Source organism: Gopherus evgoodei, chromosome 8 (assembly GCF_007399415.2).
Source record: "Gopherus evgoodei ecotype Sinaloan lineage chromosome 8, rGopEvg1_v1.p, whole genome shotgun sequence".
NCBI classification, from domain to species: domain Eukaryota; kingdom Metazoa; phylum Chordata; order Testudines; family Testudinidae; genus Gopherus; species Gopherus evgoodei.
This window is the reverse complement of record NC_044329.1, coordinates 52,639,468-52,657,979: the sequence shown is the minus strand read 5'-3', so window position 1 is coordinate 52,657,979 and position 18,512 is coordinate 52,639,468. Positions and strand designations below refer to the sequence as shown.

Sequence of the window (18,512 nt, the reverse complement as noted above, 5' to 3'; positions counted from 1 at the left end):
AATCCCCATGACCAAACAGAAAAGAATCCTAGAGTGTCACACCACAAAGAACCCTGGTCTATGTCCCCAACACATATGAGTGCAGCAGCCAAGAGCCCCCAGTCACATGGGTAGGGTTTGCAGTGTGGCTGCTCACACCCAGACTAAGCTAACCCAGGTGAACAGACCTGGGTGCCTAGTTAACTGTGCCATGCAGACATAGCCTTATTTGTCTCCTCTTTCAACAGAGCCATCCTCACCTTCTCAATCTCTTCTCCCAAGGAAGTCTTCCAAGTTTCTGATCATTCTTGCTGCCCATCGCTTAACTCTCTCTATTTCTGCTAGATCTTTTCCAGAGGTGACCAAAACGGAACCCAGTATTCAAGGTAAAGGCATATCATTGATTTATATAGTGACATTACAATGCTTTCAGTATTATTTTCTACCCTAAAAATCTATCCATCCTAAGACTTTGCTTTATCAACCATTACTGCATACTAAACAGAGGCTTTAATTGAGCTGCCCATTATGACATAAATGTCTTCTTGAGTGGTCACAATTAATTTAGATTTCAACGATGGGTTCGAAGTATTCCTTGCAATATGCATTACCCCTGTATTTGTCAATACTGATTTTCGTTGGACATCATGTTGCCCACTCCCCTAACTTTGTTAGGCCCCTCTGACTTTCTCTGAGTTTACTCTAATCACAACAGCCTTAAATAATTTAATTTTGCATCACCTAAAATATTGCAGATTGAAAAATAAGGCATGGGGGATTTGGGGGCAGCAGATCTTAGTGAGTCTGTGTTTCCTGACAACTGAAGCACGGGTTTACATGCAACCCAGGGAAGTCAAACTAACAAGCTGGGCATGGCAGTAGGCAAATATTAGGTGTGGAGGCTGTTATTCTGAATTTTAGATATCTATGCAAGTTAAAGTTCTCTGCAAAGCTGCCAGCATTGCCTTCTGTGTCCCAGATTTTGGGCCAGCCGTGCATCTGTGCTAACACTGTATGGCAGTAGCCAGCGATGGAACAACTGCTCATCTGGAGTGAAACCAACAATGGCCTTTCTGCTCAACCCTCCTTCCCTCAGGGCCTGATGATGGTGTTCATGCCCCAGCCCCGCCGAGGGAATGGTGCAGACCTGCAGTGCCCCAGGCAGACTGTCCAAGATGGAGTAGCATGCTGCCCAAGCCCCGCTCCATATACAACTGCTGCCGTGTGTGACAGTGTCATAACATTTTTTCCCAGATCTGGACCTTAGCGTCCAAAATATGGATGTTAGCATGAAAACCTCCAAGCTTAGTTACCAGCTTGGACCTGGTAAAACTGCCACCAGCCAGGAATTATACAGTGCCTAGCTCACTGTGGTCTCCCCAAAACCATCCCTGTGGGACCCCCAGACTCAGATGCTTTGAGTCCTACAACAAAGTGAAATATCCCCCTCCCCTTGTTTCCTTGGTACTTCCTCCCAGGCTCCCCTCCCTGGACGACCTTAGGAGATTCCCTGCTTCCAGTCCTGGAAACACAAGTACCGAGAGATCTAATCTCTCCCCCTCACCCAGAGGGTATGCAAAGTCAGGCTTAGTAAATCTAACACAAAGAGATTTTCCCCTTGACTTCTTCCTCCCACCAATTCCCTGGTGAGCTGCAGACTCAATTCCCTGGAGTCTCCACTAAAGAAAAATTCCAACAGGTCTTAAAAAGAAAGCTTTATATAAAAAGGAAAGAAAAAGACATTAAAAATAGTCTCTGTATAACGGTGAAAATATACAGGGTCAATTGCTTAAAAGAAAAAGGAATAAACAGCCTTATCCAAAAAGAATACAATTTAACACATTCCAGCAACTACACACATGTAAATACAAAATGAAACAATATAAACCTATTGTCTTACTATCCTTGTACTTACAACTTGGAAACGGAAGATTAGAAAGCCAGGAGATTGAAAAATCACTCTCAGAGCCGAGAGGGTCAGACCCAACACAAAGGACAAAGAACTCACACCCAAAACTTCCCTCCACCCAGATTTGAAAAAGTCTTGTTTCCTGATTGGTCCTCTGGTCAGGTGTTTTTTGTTACCCCTTTCCAGGTGAAAGAGACATTAACCCTTAGCTATCTGTTTATGACAGACAGATATGACAATATTCTGGACACCCTGTGCTGCAGTAAGTCTCTTACGAGTTCACTGTATTCAAAATGCAGAAGTGTACATACTCTTGAGGGATTGTATGCATTTCCATAGGGAAGGGTGACTGCAGCATCTTCAGGGGGGTGGCCTGGCAAATTCAGTCAGGCTGTAACATCTCCACAGAGGCTCACATATACTGGTTCAAACTGGGTTGTCCAGGGACCAACAGACAAAGAAAGAAGGTTTGGATAAACTGCCTCATTTTAAACTGATTCGGGGCTTTCATTCTGAGCCAACAAACAGGCAGGACCTTCTGTCCAAGGAGGGCCCCAATCCTTAGGGAAGGGCTGGCAGGACTTTGGTCCCTGGATGCCCCCTAAGACTGAGGGGCTTGTTCTGAGCTGCAGTTGGGATGAACTTGTGAGTCTGAGTGGGGTTTGAAGGACTAATCGCCAGCCAGATCTCGTGTGGGGATTGGGACAGAGGGTGATCTCTGGTGAGCTTAGTAGAAGGCAGGCAGGTCCTTTCAGTGAATTAAATACATTTTCTCTGGAGTGCTTTTACCATGGGACTCAAAGAGTGCTTAGACAGAGCTGTGTGGGAACTCAACGGTGGCAGTCGCGCTGTGAACTGTCTCACAGGACAGAAGGGAAGCAGGCCTGCTTAGCCAGGCTGTCTTTTGCCGGGGATATCACAGCAGAGTCAGCGAACCGAGCAGTCTGAAAGCACCCCACTCAGGAGGGAAAGAGCCACATGTCACCACCCAAGAGAGGGGATGTCGGAGGAGCCTGGAGCCTAGAGCAGGTGCTTTTGCTGGACCATAGAAGGGGAATACAGGTGCAGTTGCCTCGAAGTGTGACACCGTGGCCCTGTCTCCTCCCCACCCCAGCCGGCCTCCCTTTCTGTCTGTACTTGTCAGAGCAGATATCAAGCAGTCCCTGTGCTCAAACCACAGGTAATGCAGAGCTAGGATAAGGGTTCTTGTGTGCCCCATGCACGGGCAGCTCCCAGTATGCCATAGCACAGGAGAGGATGGGCATTAGTCCCTCTGCCAAATGGCACCAGCTTGTATTAATCCCCAGGCTGACATCTTGCCCCTGGGTGCAGAGATATACATGGAACACACACTGGCCTACGATTGTTACCATCCAGGAGGGAGTTCTTCCAGTGGCAACTGGCAGGTGCTCTTGGTTCCTTAGGGGTTTTTTTATTTACACACAGCTGTATTGATGAGCAGATGGCGCAAAGCCGGCCTTGGGAGAGGGCCATGGGCCCAGGCGAGCAATGCATCCACCAGCGTGCACCTCCACGCTCCAACTGCTATCTGCACCTCCCTGCCTCTGGACTAAAGCCAACTGCACATGTGCTGACAGAACTGTTCTCCCTCAGAAACCGCTGATTGGATTCAATCAAAGACTTTCCCAGGAAAGGATTGATTTCGTCAATCTTTTCAACGTGAAGTTATCAAAACATTTCATTTCAACCGTCTTACTTCAACATTTGTGTTATATTACAATACCAAAGTCACAGTTTTTCAACGCATATAACATAATAATTAAAATGATAAGATTGAAGCAAAACATTCCCGAATATTTCATTTCACTAAAAATTCCAAGTTTCAACTTTTCATCCTGATTTGGGACAAAACGAAATGCTGAAGTCTCCTAAATTCCCACAGGATGGAAATTTTGGGGTTTGGAGTTTTTGCCAGCTCTACTAGAGGCCCCAAAATCTCTGAAATAAACTCTTTGGCCTAGAGATCCTCAGATAGTGTAAATCAGTTGCAATGGTTTACACCAGGGTCTTGCCCTTTGTCTCTTGCAATTATGGGACTAAAAGACTCTGTCCAGATATAAGCACAAGTTTCCCATTTTACTGCTTTCTCTTGATTGTTCATTTTATTTTTATTCCAGTTCTCCCCTCACCGACCCCCACATTAGGCAAATCCCTCTTTAAGTTCCCACGACACCCCCTCTCCTCATAAATTTTCATTTAATTACAGTATTTTAGGGCCAAAATCCTGAAGACTTGAATGAGTGGGAGTTTGCCTAAGAAAAATTTCCTGGGCTAAATTCTCTGCTCATGTACATTAAGAATGGCCATATTGGATCAGATGAATGGTCCATCTAGCCCAGTATCCTGTCTTCTAACAGTGGCCAATGCCAGGTGCTTCAGAGGAGTGAACAGAACAGGGCAATTATCGAGTGATACATCCCCTCATATCCAGTATCAGCTTCTGGCAATTGGAGGTTTAGGGACACCCAAAGCATGGGGTTGCGTCCCAGACCCTCTTGGCTAATAGCCATTTATGGACCTATCCTCCATGAACTCATTTAATTCTTTTTGAACCCAGTTATACTTTTGGCCTTCACAACATCCATGGAAATGAGTTCCATAGGTTGACTGTGTGTTGTGTGAAATAGTATTTCCTTATGTTTGTTGTAACTCTATTGTTGATTAATTTAATGGATGACCCCTGGTTCTTGTGTTACATGAAGGGGTAAATAACACTTCCCAATTTGCCTTCTCCATATCACTCACAAATTTATAGAGCTCTATCATATACCTCTTGAGACATACATTATCTAAGCTGAACAGTTCCAGACTTTTTAATCTCTCCTCCATACAGAAGCTGTTCAATATCCCTAATCATTTGTGACTGGGGCACGGGGACTCCTGCCTAATGTTTAGCATGTACAGCGGCAGTCACCCCAATGGGTGCAGCGGGGTGGGCCAGAGGGGAACCCACCTAGTGGCTACAGTTTGCAGGGCAGCAAAACCACCTAACCAGTGGATATGGTGCAGGAAGGGGGAGGGGAACCCAGGCCCTCCAACTCCACCAGGTTCCAACCCAGGACCCTGGGAGGCTGGTTCAGCTGCTCACCCATCTCTGTCTGGCGTCAGCTTCCCTGAGTCACCTCCTACCTCAGTTTGCACCCCATCTGGCCACCATCCTTCCCTGGGGAACGTTGCCTTCTGTGTTTCCAGCCCCTGTCTCAGTCGCTGTTGCTCCTCTGCTCCTCAGATCGATGCAGGTTCAGTTCTGGTCCGCTCCTGGAGCTCACAGGGAACGTCACCCTCCCTGGCTTGCCAGCCCTAGACTGAGCTGCCTGGCTGGCTTTAAAACCATGCCTCCAATCCGGGCATGCTCAGCAAGGGCAGAGGGGCGGAGTCTCCTTAACCCAGAGCTGCTCCCTATTCTCCTCCTGTCCAGTGAGAGGTTTATATACCCTGTCACATCCTTCTCTGTACTTTTCCAATTCCAATATATCTTTTTTGAGATGGGGCCACCAGAACTGCATGCAGTATTCAAGGTGTGGGTGTACCATGGATTTATATAGTAGTATTATGATATTTTCTGTCTTATTAACTATCCCATTTCTAATGATTCCCAACATTCCGTTAGCTTTTTCGACTGCCGCTGCAGATATTGAGCAGATATTTTCAGAGAACTATCCACAGTGACTCCAGGATCTCTTTCTTGAGCGGTAAAACTAATGTAGACACCATCATTTTGTATGTATAGTTGGGATTAGTTTTTCTAATGTGCATGATTTTGCACTTATCAACACTGAATTTCATCTGCCATTTTGTTGTCCACATTGAAGTCAATGAACAAGCAGTGGAACTACACCAATTTATAACAGCATAAAATGTGGCCTCTCTTATTTAAGATAGACCCTTTCTCCTCAAAGAGTCAAAGCATTTCATTCATGACACATAAATAACAAGAATCAATTCACCCCATTACACACAGTAAAATGCAGCCACCTCTGGGGATAGAACGCTGTTGGACAGCACGCGGCAACACTACACAGCAGCCAAGAACAGGAAGTGAACCATGTGAAACTGTAAAAGGAATTTCGGTTGGCAGAACTATTTTCCACTTTTGCATTTAAATGGGACATGAGATTTATCTTCCCTGCTCTTGGTAAAAATGCCTGGGGTTTTTTAGTGGCCTCAAGTGGCCACAGCCTCACATAAATGGGTCAGTGCTTGGAAAGCACTAGGAAAATGTAAAGACCTAGAGACACAGCACAGTGAATATTATTGCCACCTGGGTAATTGCAGTGGCAGGAGGAACGTCTCATGACAGGGAGCTCTAACACAATTCCAGCTGTATTACTCAGACAGTAGCCAGGGTGGGAGCAGGACCATTTGACAGACAGCTCTTCCATCTTCCACTAGTATTTCCGCAGCCCGTCCAGATAAATGCAAGAAACATTCAAGGAGCCTAGGAAGGAAAACCAAAGGCCAGCAGTGCCTGGTCTCTCTTCCCCTCACTCATCTCACACCCATGAGCCCTTAGCTGCCTGTCCTCCTGCATTTCCACTTCCCTTTGCCTTCCTGAACGCCTCTGGTTGCCTCTTTCTCCCACTCAGCAGAGCCCATTTAAAACTCACAAAGAGTCCTGTGGCACCTTATAGACTAACAGATGTTTTGGAGCATGAGCTTTCGTGGGTGAATACCCACTTCGTTGGATGCATGTAGTGGAAATTTCCAGGGGCAGGTATATATATGCAAGCAAGCTAGAGATAATGAGGTTAGTTCAATCAGGGAGGATGAGGCCCTGTTCTAGCAGTTGAGGTGTGAAAACCAAGGGAGGAGAAACTGGTTTTGTAGTTGGCAAGCCATTCACAGTCTTTGTTTAATCCTGAGCTTATGGTGTCAAATTTGCAGATGAACTGAAGCTCAGCAGTTTCTCTTTGAAGTCTGGTCCTGAAGTTTTTTTGCTGCAGGATGGCCACCTTAAGGTCTGCTATAGTGTGGCCAGGGAAGTTGAAGTGTTCTCCTACAGGTTTTTGTATATTGCCATTCCTAATATCTGATTTGTGTCCATTTATCCTTTTCCGTAGAGACTGTCCAGTTTGGCCAATGTACATAGCAGAGGGGCATTGCTGGCACATGATGGCATATATTACATTGGTGGATGTGCAGGTGCATGAACTGGTGATGGTGTGGCTGATCTGGTTAGGTCCTGTGATGGTGTTGCTGGTGTAGATATGTGGGCAGGGTCAAAATGACAGTCTGGACCTATACATTGAATGCTTCCGCCGACGTGCACAGGCAGAAATTGTGGAAAAACAACATCGCTTGCCTCATAACCTAAGTCGTGCTGAACGCAATGCCATCCACAGCCTCAGAAACCACCCTGACATTATCATCAAAGAGGCTGATAAAGGAGGTGCTGTTGTCATCATGAACAGGTCTGACTACCAAAAGGAGGCCGCCAGACAACTCTCCAATACTAAATTCTACAGGCCACTTCCCTCAGATCCCACTGAGGAATACACTAAGAAACTACAGCATCTACTCAGGACACTACCTACACTAACACCGGAGCAAATCAACATACCCTTAGAGCCCCGACCAGGGTTATTCTATCTACTACCCAAGATTCACAAACCCGGAAATCCTGGACTCCCCATCATCTTGGGCATTGGCATTCTCACTGAAGGACTGTCTGGATATGTGGACTCTCTACTCAGACCCTATGCCACCAGCACTCCCAGCTATCTCTGTGACACCACTGATTTCCTGAGGAAACTACAATGCATTGGTGACCTTCCAGAAAACACCATTCTAGCCACCATGATGTAGAGGCTCTCTACACAAACATCCCACACACAGATGGAATACAAGCTATCAGAAACAGTATCCCTGATGATGCCACAGCACAACTGGCTGCTGAGCTCTGTGCCTTTATCCTCACACACAACTATTTCAAATTTGATGACAATATATATCTCCAGATCAGTGGCACCGCTATGGGCACCCGCATGGCCCCACAATATGCCAATATTTTTATGGCCGACCTGGAACAACGCTTCCTCAGCTCTCGTCCACTCACACCCCTTCTCTACCTACGCTACATTGATGACACCTTCATCATCTGGACCCATGGGAAGGAGACTCTGGAAAAATTCCACCACAATTTTAACAGCTTCCACCCCGCCATCAACCTCAGCCTGGACCAATCTACACGGGAGGTCCACTTCCTAGACACCACGGTGCAAATAAGTGATGGTCACATTAACATCACCCTATACCAAAAACCTACCGACCGCTATGCCTACCTTCATGCCTCCAGCTTCCATCCCGGGCACATCAGACGATCCATTGTCTACAGCCAAGCACTGAGGTACAACCGCATCTGCTCTAACCCCTCAGACAGAGACCAACACCTATAAAATCTCCACCAAGCATTCTCAAAACTACAACACCCACACGAGGAAATAAGGAAACAGATCAACAGAGCCAGACGTGTACCCAGAAGCCTCCTACTGCAAGACAAACCCAAGAAAAAAACCAACAGGACTCCACTGGCCATCACATACAGGCCCTAGCTAAAACCCCTCCAACGAATCATCAGGGATCTACAACCCATCCTGGACAACGATCCCACACTTTCACAGGCCTTGGGTGGCAGGCCAGTCCTCGCCCACAGACAACCTGCCAATCTGAAACATATTCTCAACAGTAACTGCACACCGCACCGTAGTAACTCTAGCTCAGGAACCAATCCATGCAACAAACCTTGATGCCAACTCTGCCCACATATCTACACCAGCGACACCATCACAGGACCTAACCAGATCAGCCACACCATCACCGGTTCATTCACCTGCATGTCCACCAATGTAATATATGCCATCATATGCCAGCAATGCCCCTCTGCTATGTACATCGGCCAAACTGGATAGTCTCTACGGAAAAGGATAAATGGACACAAATCAGATATTAGGAATGGCAATATACAAAAACCTGTAGGAGAACACTTCAACTTCCCTGGCCACACTATAGCAGACCTTAAGGTGGCCATCCTGCAGCAAAAAAACTTCAGGACCAGACTTCAAAGAGAAACTGCTGAGCTTCAGTTCATCTGCAAATTTGACACCATAAGCTCAGGATTAAACAAAGACTGTGAATGGCTTGCCAGATACAAAACCAGTTTCTCCTCCCTTGGTTTTCACACCTCAGCTGCTAGAACAGGGCCTCATCCTCCCTGATTGAACTAACCTCATTATCTCTAGCTTGCTTGCATATATATACCTGCCCCTGGAAATTTCCACTACATGCATCCAACGAAGCGGGTATTCACCCACGAAAGCTCATGCTCCAAAACGTCTGTTAGTCTATAAGGTGCCACAGGACTCTTTGCTGCTTTTACAGATCCAGAATAACATGGCTACCCCTCTGATATTTAAAACTCACGTGAGTTCCAGTCACCTTCACAGTCCTCTTTCATTCCTCCTTCTCCCGAGCGTGTCAAAACAAAACTCACCAAACACAAACCTTCTGCAATTCCAAACAAACCCATAGTCCTACATCGATCCCAGCTCTGTGCAGTTTTCTGTTTCCTTGGCTTCCCTAGCCTTGCTGCCCCTCTGAGCACGCACACCGCCACTCCTTCCCTGCAGCCCTTTATCTTCAGTTACCCAAAACCTCCCCAGTGAGGCTTAGCATGTAATCAGTGCTGGCTCAGCCCCAGGCTCTCCAGCCCCTTGTGGGGATGTGAGTCGCAGATCCCAAGAAGTCCATGTTGCACCTTTTCCCACCAGGTTCTGCTACTTCACCTACTTGCCTTGGCCACTGACGACTTCCACTCACTGCGTTCCACCCACTTAGAGAGATTCCTCCCTCCAGAGCCACTGAGACCTGCTACGTCCCTACCCCGGGAGCATCTCAGTGTGCGACTGATGCAACAGAAAGCCAGCCAGGCCGAAGCAGAGAGAGAGGAGGAGATTCGCTCCGGTGTGCAGAAAGAAAGCACTAAAGAAAGCATGACAAAGGCACCTTTAGGATAGCCCGGATGGCTGGAATGAAACCAGGCAGCCCATGTCTCTTCTAGGCCACGGACTTCCGTGGGCTCAGCTCCCAGCTGACAGAGAGCCTGGGAAGGAAGCAGCCTGCTTTTGCTGTGGTTTTGTTTGCTGACTCAGGGAGATCTGTGCGAGCGCCTGTCTCCTCCCTTCACCCATCCAGCAGCATAGGCTGCATGGATTCTCGATGCCACATCCATCTCCAACAGTGGCACCATCTGCCTGTCTCTTGGGAGGCAGTGGGTAGTGCCCCTCCTCTAGCAGGGAATCCCAGTGCTCTCTGTGCACAGGGGTTAGCCTGGAATGAGCAGGCTTGTCTCCGACCCCAGTGATCCCATCCATGCCAGTGTTGGTACGGGTATAATTAAGAGGTTCAAAAGTGACTTGATGAGTTGGGTGCTCACGCTAGGACACCCGAAAGGGGCCTGATTTGCAGAGAGCAGATAATCCATATCCCCTTTCAGGTGTCTTCAGTAAGGCCTCAAGAAGCATAGGCCCCCCAAACCACTGTGCACTTTTGCAGACATAGGTCATATCCATACAAAGATGCAGGCCCGGGTTCTCCACCATCTCGCCTCTTTCCAAGTCAATGACCCCATGCAGACACAGTGTGGCGTGTGGACAATAGTAGCGTTTTAAGTCCATTTTGCACAACTGTGATTGACAACAACAATGGCAAGAGAGTGAGAACCAGGCCCACAACGTCACCCCACCCCCCTCGCTTTCATCAGCAGAATGGGGTTTGCTCCCTCTTGTGCTCAGATCCTGTGATGCACACACACACCATGAAAGGGGTAGGGATTGTGGCTCTGCACACTAGGCCAAAGGGAGACCATGCCCCTTAGCACTGTGCATGGTTCTCCCTCATGCCTGCTCAGCTGCCTCCCCCTGACCCAACAGCTGCCTTTACTGGTGCAGAGGGCGAGGTTGGGTGAGCTGGCTCCTGGGATGATGCACATTGTTTCTTCCTGGGGAAGGTGATGCAGCATAGGGCTTTGCGGTGTCTCAGGGCCAGGAGCTATGCCCCCCATTCCTGGGAATGCAGACCCTGCTCGGCACACTGCTGGCTCAGGGCAAACAATCAATAATGATACCTGCAGTAATGATTAATAGCAACTGCTCCCTCGTTGGCACAGCTCCGAATAGCCCATGGAGCCAGCTGGAAAGAGACACCTCGTACAGTGTGATTGATGGTGTTGAACTTAACAGCTGGGCTGCCAGGAAGAGGTGGGGGAGGGCTGCCATGAGCACAGAGCTGCAATGGGGCCATGGGGCATCTGCATGGACAGCCCTGACCTCATGGGTACCCAGGATCTGTGCGGATCCCCAAGGATGTGCATGGTTTGGGGAAGGGTCCCACAGCCTTTTCCACAAGAGGGAGCAAACCCTATTCCACTGATGAAAATGCAGGGGATAGTCTGCATGACTCCTTCCGGAGGCAAGGTGCGTGTGATGCTGGCAAACCAGGTGCCAGCAAATGCCGAAGTCTCCAGGTCTCCACTGAACACTGACAAAGGCTTAGCTGGGATCAGTCTGGCTCACCTGTGTGTTGGTGGTATTAAAATGGGTATTGGAATTATAAGAATGTGTTTAATGTTTAGATTTGATTGGATGCTGGGGAGTTGCCACCTGCAGTAATCTCCCTTATAACCTCTGTATCCCATAATCATAAGATAATATTGGACTGGTTGTATTGTGAGCCTCTGTATAAACCACCAGACAGGAGCAAGACATTAAGTAGCATGAGCTGCTGGTCTCCACAGAAAGTGCTCTGTCCTGTCCAACACCAGATGGACTATTGTGGGAGGTTAAAAAGGACAAAATACACTGGTTGTTCTGCTCTTCCCCACATGAAGAAAAGTCATGCAAATGGATTCCTCCCTTCAGCTGAGTTTGCAGCTCAGTGCACATGGCAGGAGGGGGATAAAAACCCCAAACAGAAGGAAGTGAGGATCCCTATGCTGCTTGGACTCCGAGGGGCAAGTTTGCTAGGTATAAGCATGAGATCACCAGTACTTAGCCCTAGTTAGCCCTAAGGGTCATACAGAGATTGCTTATTATAAAAGCTTCTATTATTTTTTGAAACTTAAGATTGTAACTCATTTGTGTATGTATGCTTACCTTCTTTAACCCTGTAAAAAACTCGTTTCCTTTTCTTACTTAATAAATCTGTATGTTCTTTATTATAGCGCTCTCTTAGGTGTATGATCTAAGGTGCCAGTGACCTGGGGTAGGGGACTGGGAGTCACCCTAACATTGCTGTGATTATTAATGTCAGGGACCATCTATCATAAAGATAAGCTTTCCTCAGGGGCAAGCCAGACGGGCACACCCACGGGGACTGTCTGTGATTCCATGTTTAGGTTGTCATAGTACCTGAGGAGTGTAGACCTGACGAGGAGCTGGTGAAATCTAAGTATAGAACTCAGAGCCTATTAGAGGATTGTGCCCTGGTCCCTAACCATCTGCCCTGAGGTTGGTACCCCACTCTCTTGAGTCATTGCAGGCAAGGTTACAGTAGTGCTAGAGGTGCACAAGGGCTGGGCCAAGAGATCTGTCACCTTCTACAGTTTGCAGGTGGGAAACTTGCCCTTAGCGACCCTTTGAGATTCACAGGAAGTGAGCTCTCTCTTCCCTACAGCATGGGACAGGGCATTCCAGGGGGATCTCTCCAGATGTTTCCAGATTATGGAATTTATTCGTGTGATTCCCAGCTTTTCTGCAGATTCCCTGATGAGTTACAGCGCCTTCTTTTTATGCATCTCACCTCCCCCCTCACCTTTTATTTTTGTTTGTATCTTGCATTGATAGTTCAGCTTATTGAAAATGGGTTTTTTTTTTAACAACATTGAAAGGGTACTGATGGAGAAATGTTTGCAGTATGCATCCCAGCTCTCTGTAATACCACAATTACTCGCATGGACACAAATGGCCAGATTCACCATTGCGCGCTGGCTTCTTGGTACTATGCTGACTCGGCAAAGCAGCAGTGAACTTGGCTCAACTGCAGCGACGCCAAGTAGCTGGAGGGCACCGGTGAATTAGATTCAGAGATTTTTACACCAGATGAGTTCTATAGCCTGATGCTAAATTTGTTTCATCTCTGCTCACCTGGTCTCAGATCCTAGTTATGGAAAAATGAAATGAATTTCCTAGTTCCTACTGGATGTTTGTCCACCGAACAAACAACCACTGTGAATTTGGCAAATGGCAGGTGCCCCTCAGAACAGGCTCAGGACTGGAATAGCAGGGGCTACTGATGAGGGCTAAGGTATGCTGAGAGAGAGATGCAAAGCTGGCACTAGGCATAAGCAGACTAAGCCCTGGTCTACACTGGGGGTGGGGGGGAATCGATCTAAGATGTGAGAATAGCGTAGCTGAAGTTGACGTATCTTAGATCGAATTACCTCCCGTCCTCACGGCGCGGGGTCAACAGCCGCGGCTCCCCCGTTGACTCCGCTTCCGCCTCTCGGAAGTGATGGAATTCCGGAGGCGACGGCAGAGCGCTCGGGGATCGATTTATCGCTTCTACACTAGATGCGATAAATTGATCCCCGATAGATCGATCACTACCCTAAGCAGCGCAAGGGGGCTCCCTATTTGCTTTTGATTATAAGGTGTCTGTTTCAGTATTGGGTGGGGGGGAAATATTCCTGCTAAGACCCCTCGTGTGCTAGCACCAACTCTGGAGAGATGTGTGGAAGAAGGGGCTATGCCAGGACTGCAATGGTGGAGCTACATGTCAGGGCTCAGGTGCACTAGAAGACATGGACATGTGAATGGAACAGCAGGGGGTACTGGTGGTCTGGAGAGAGGTGCGCTGGTAGAGCTGTGTGTATGGGGAGCCCAGCAGTGGACCAGCAGAGGTATTGCCTTGCCTGCACACAGGTGCCCTGGTAGAGCTGTGTGGGAGCCTATACCACCCATGAGCCTCCCCATGCCCTTGCCTACCGTTGGGGCGAGTCTGGGTCGAAGCAGGTCCTCCGGACATCAGCCACCTCGGGGTCACAGCAGTCCCCATCGTCGAAGTCATCCAGCATGTTGTTGCACTCCATGTGGCAGACGCCGTCCCGTCTCTTCCAGGAGTAGCAGCGCCCCTGCAGGCGGCAGTCGCCTCCATCGTAGCCGGTCAGTGGGTGCTCACATTCGGGGTCGCAGTGGTCGTTGCCGATCTTGCTGGGCTCGCAGTTGACCAGGATGGTGCGGTAGCGCAGGGAGGAGTTGTGCACCTCGTGCAGACTCAGTTGCCAGCTGATGTTGTAGCGGCCGAAGGCCTCGCTCAGGGCCTGATGCTGGCGCACCACCTGCTCCCGGCTGACGGTGGGGTGGAGCCCCTGGTCATCGTGGATGTTGACCACCCGATACCGCACCACCTTCTCACTGCGCAGTGGCCAGTGCCCGTTGTAGTGGGAGATCAGCTCCACGTTGTCGCAGGCTGTTTGCCCGCAGATGGGGGGCACCAGTGGAGACAGCAGTTCAGGCTCTGGCATATGGAGCGACTCGAGCAGCGGGTAACCCCCGTCCTTGAAAGCCACCCACTGTTCCTCCAGGTGGGTGAAGCCAGCACCAAGCACCATGGCAGCTTCTGTATCCTCGCTCTTCTGTAAGAAGCCGCGCTGCAGCCTGGCCTGGGGCAGAGCCACGCTCCAGAGTGCCAGCGACGCCAGGTGCCCACGGAAGTTGTGCCCATCCTCGGAGCTGTCCCCTCCCAGAATCAAGCTGCGGCACGAGGCCATGAAGGGACTATGAAGGGCGCCAGCCTGCCAGTCACTGTTGCCCATCCGTACCCCATCCAGGTAAAGCATCATCCACTGCCCATCATATGTGGCAGCCACATGAGTCCAGGTGTTGAGCTGATAGCGGCGGTAGCCAGACACCACGGTGGCCCTCCTCATCCGGTCCGTCCTGAGCGAGAAGAAGAAGCGGGCATCCTTCCTCCCTGAGCGCTGCAGCGTGCGAATGCCCAGCGCCCAGCCCTTGTCACTGGCCGTGTGGGAGCAATTGTCAAACACACCTGCAGGGGGCAGGAGAGAGCAGAGAAGGGACTCATAAAATGTAAAGCAAGGGACATGAGAAACTGTGACGGGAAAGCATCCAGGTCATGAGACAGGAGAGCTGGGACTCCTGCTGCTTTGCCCCACAGGTTCAGAGGCAGGGGGAGGAGGATCTGGTGGATCTGGCAGAACCTCTTAAAACCTCACTCTGCTGCTGAGCTAAAGGATGCTCTGGGGCCTGCTATGGGAACCAGAGGGCTCCATGTCCTGGTGCCCTGTCCTGAGGCTGCAGCCATTCCACAGCAACCCTCTGGGGATTTCTCCCCCTCCTGCCCAGCTGCAGGAGGGCGGGTGAGCTCATGGCTAATGCAAGCCCTTTCTCAAGGCCTACACATGCTCTTTCCACTCCCCGGCCACCCGTGCATGACCCGTGCCCTTGGAGAGTGCTTCCAAGGGCCATGCGCTACGTTTGCTTGACACAAGGCCCTGAATGAGTGCAACTGCCCACATCTGGCACTGTCACAGAGCTGCTGCCACTAGAATCATAACTTTTGTTGACAGAGCACTGTGGGCTGGAATCTTGCACTGCTCACCACAGCTGGCCTGGCTGGCGCTTCCCTGGAGACACCGCCTAGCTGGCACACTAAAGCAATGCCTAAGGATGCTCTGCATTTCCTTGAAATTCATAGCTGCCACTGCTGCAGGAACCCACGCTACCAGGTTGGCTAGAGAACCTTTCACCAATGGAATCCTCTGGCACTTCCCAGGCATGGGTGGTGCGTATCATAGGCCAGGGGACGCTAAGCCTCCCCAAACAGCCAGGCATGGCCCCACCAATGCTCCACTCCGAGCCCCTGCCCACGTTGCTCCTCTTCCCGCCTTTGCTCAACCTCTCCCCTGAAGCTGGTGGGGACCGGGGCTGGAGCTAGGGTGGATGGGCTGGCAGGCCAGGACTCAGGGCGGCTAGGGCTGGGCTCCTCCCGCCACAGTGGGGAGCATGGGGCTCCAGCAGGGAAGGGGGGCAGAAGGGGCAAAGCTGGGGGCTAGCTTCCTCAAACATGCAATTCGCGCGCCACCCATGTTCCCAAGCCCTTAGCTAACCCAGAAAGCATTGCTGTCTTTCTGGGTAGGGAGGAGGTATCTAAAGCAGCGGCGCAGTCAGGAGAGCAACACCAGAAGCAATAACTCAAAACACATGTCATCTGTTTTTCTGTAGGGGGAAGGGGCAGGGAAGGGGAATCTTGGCCAGATTGAAAACACAAGCTTAAATGAACCTGATCTGAGTCAAGAGAATAGGCCGTCGGGTGCTCTGCCGGGTGCCACTGCTGTCTGCAGAAGCAATTAGCAGGTTGAGGGACAGCTAGGGGAGAGGAGAGATGGATGGGAGAACAGGATGGAGAGTAAGCAAAGGAAGAAGGGAGGGAAGGAGAAAGCATGAGAGGCAAAAGCGCGAGTCTGAGGCGAGCGAGGTGTTTTTGAGCAGCTCTCCGTACAGTGTTCCTCTGGGATGGGATTAGATGCTAAGCTTTTTATCTGCAGGCCAAAGCTTTTAAGAATTAGAACACGGCAACCCCAAGCAAAATAGACTCCTCCAGGAATTGTTTCCCTTACAGCTTCTAGACAGATTTATAGCTTTCCTTTACGCTCTAGTTTTCTTCTCAGTCATGCACTCCGCATGGGTGGGCGAGGGTCAGAGAGGGAAAAGAAGGACTCATTCCCCCTCTCCAGACCTGGTACAGCACAGACAGGTGTGATGCAAGCCACCTATATGCCACAGCAATGCACCTCAGCCCAGCTAGAGGACAGCCAGCCGGGCAAGGCAGGTGAGTCTCCAAGTCTCCCATATTTTTCCCAGATATAATTCATTTTCAGCGGGTTTGCAGTAGTGGTGGGTTTGGCCTCAGGTCTCTTTGCACCTACCCTTACATGCATTTGGGAGAGGGGGGTAATTTTCAAAAGTGCCTATGTGACCAATGCACCTAAATCCCATTGGCTGTCATTGAGACAGCCTCGTAAGGATGTACCTCACTTTTGGAAATGGGCCTTGGGCTCCTAAGTCACTCAGGGCCAAATCTTTAAAGGTATGTACATGTCTAATGAAAGTTTCAGAAGCCTCTCTGCTCCTAACACCCATTGAAATCAGTAGATGCCTGTGAAAATCCAGCTAGGAGCCTAAATACCTTCAAATAGCTGGCTCTTCGGCATTTTGTAAATGTTACCCTCCGTGTTTCAAAACCAACTTAAGTTAAACTGGTGCAACTTTATCCTGCAGACAGGGCCTTCAATCAGTGTTTAAAGAGATTTAGCCAAAGCAGTGCAAAGCCCTGTGTGGACACATTCAGTTTGGCTTAACCAAGTCCTTGTCTGTCTAATTTAAGGTTTTACACTGCTGCCCATCACCAGAGTATGAGAGTGTTACCTGACTTGAACTAAACTGTAATTAGACTGGTTTAAGCTGACATCAGTGTGTCCACATAGCCCTTTTGCACCAATTTAACTAAATGGTTTTATTTTAAAATTACACCGTAAAATTAAGCCTGTGCCACTTTCTCATTTGGACAAGTTTTGCTGAGATTTTCCAAAGTGACTGAGTCCTCCGGGGGCATCAACGTGTGGGTGGCCAGTTTGAAATACCTTTCGAGAGGGCGGGTGCTCCGCCTCAGACCACTTTTCAAGGGTCTCTGATTGGGCACATGAAATCTGAGGCACCGAGAATCACAGCTCCCTTTTAAAAATCTTGGCCCTCACCTAAGACCAACAGCTCATGGAAGCAAAATGGAGTTTAAACTGTCTAGAAAACCCAGCAAACAGAAAAGCAATGGAGCCCTCCAACCCCTTCCTGGGGATCCCGTCTTGAAGGGAGAGTTCATGATAACTCTTCGGCACCACTACCCTCCCGGCCTCTAGAGCCCCTTGCCCTCCGGTTCACCACTGAGACACATCATTGCCAGATGTGGTGGCTCCCACGCAGAGACGTCAGACACTGCTAAGTGTACCTGCAGTGTGTTATATACATGCCTTTCACACGCGCACCCTTTCCTCTTGTCACAACTCCAAGATGCCCTATGCTCCAATACCACTCCTGAGTTTGCCCTCTGTCTACACCTGGGGCACTTCTCAGTCTCCTGTCAATGCATCTCTCTCTGCTCCTGTTCTACATAGTGGCTCCCTTTTTGCTAAGGTCTTGTTTACACACAGACATTGCCCTGGATTAATGTAAATCGGTTTAGAAACAGATCAAGGCCTGGTCTATGCTAAGAAATTAGGGCAGTATAACTCCCTGAGCAACTCAGTTAAACCAACCAAACCCCAGGTGTAGATAGCGCTAGGTCAAAAGGAGAATTTTCCCATCAACCTAGCTGCGGCCTCTTGGGGAGGTGGATTACCTATGCCAACGGGAGGTAGCATCTTCATGGAAGCACTACAGTGGTGCAGCTGCAGTGGTGCCACCGTAGTGGTTTGTGTGTTGACAAACCCTTAGTTAAACTGGCGTAAACCTGTGTTGATATGCTTATATTGCCTTAAATCTGGTTTGTATCAATTTCCCTTTCACCTGTCAATTACCTGTAATTTGCAAGTGCA

At 49.3% G+C, this 18,512-nt stretch overlaps 1 protein-coding gene across 1 annotated transcript in view; it reads right to left on the bottom strand.

Annotated features, from left to right (window-relative positions):
• PAPPA2 (pappalysin 2) overlaps positions 1–14,940 on the bottom strand; it is a 183,418-nt gene extending 168,478 nt beyond the window's left edge. The window contains 1 exon segment of the mRNA XM_030572563.1: positions 13,888–14,940. Within this exon segment, the coding sequence (XP_030428423.1) occupies positions 13,888–14,831 (944 nt within the window). The 5' untranslated portion in view covers positions 14,832–14,940.
• Positions 14,941–18,512: the final 3,572 nt, after the last annotated feature.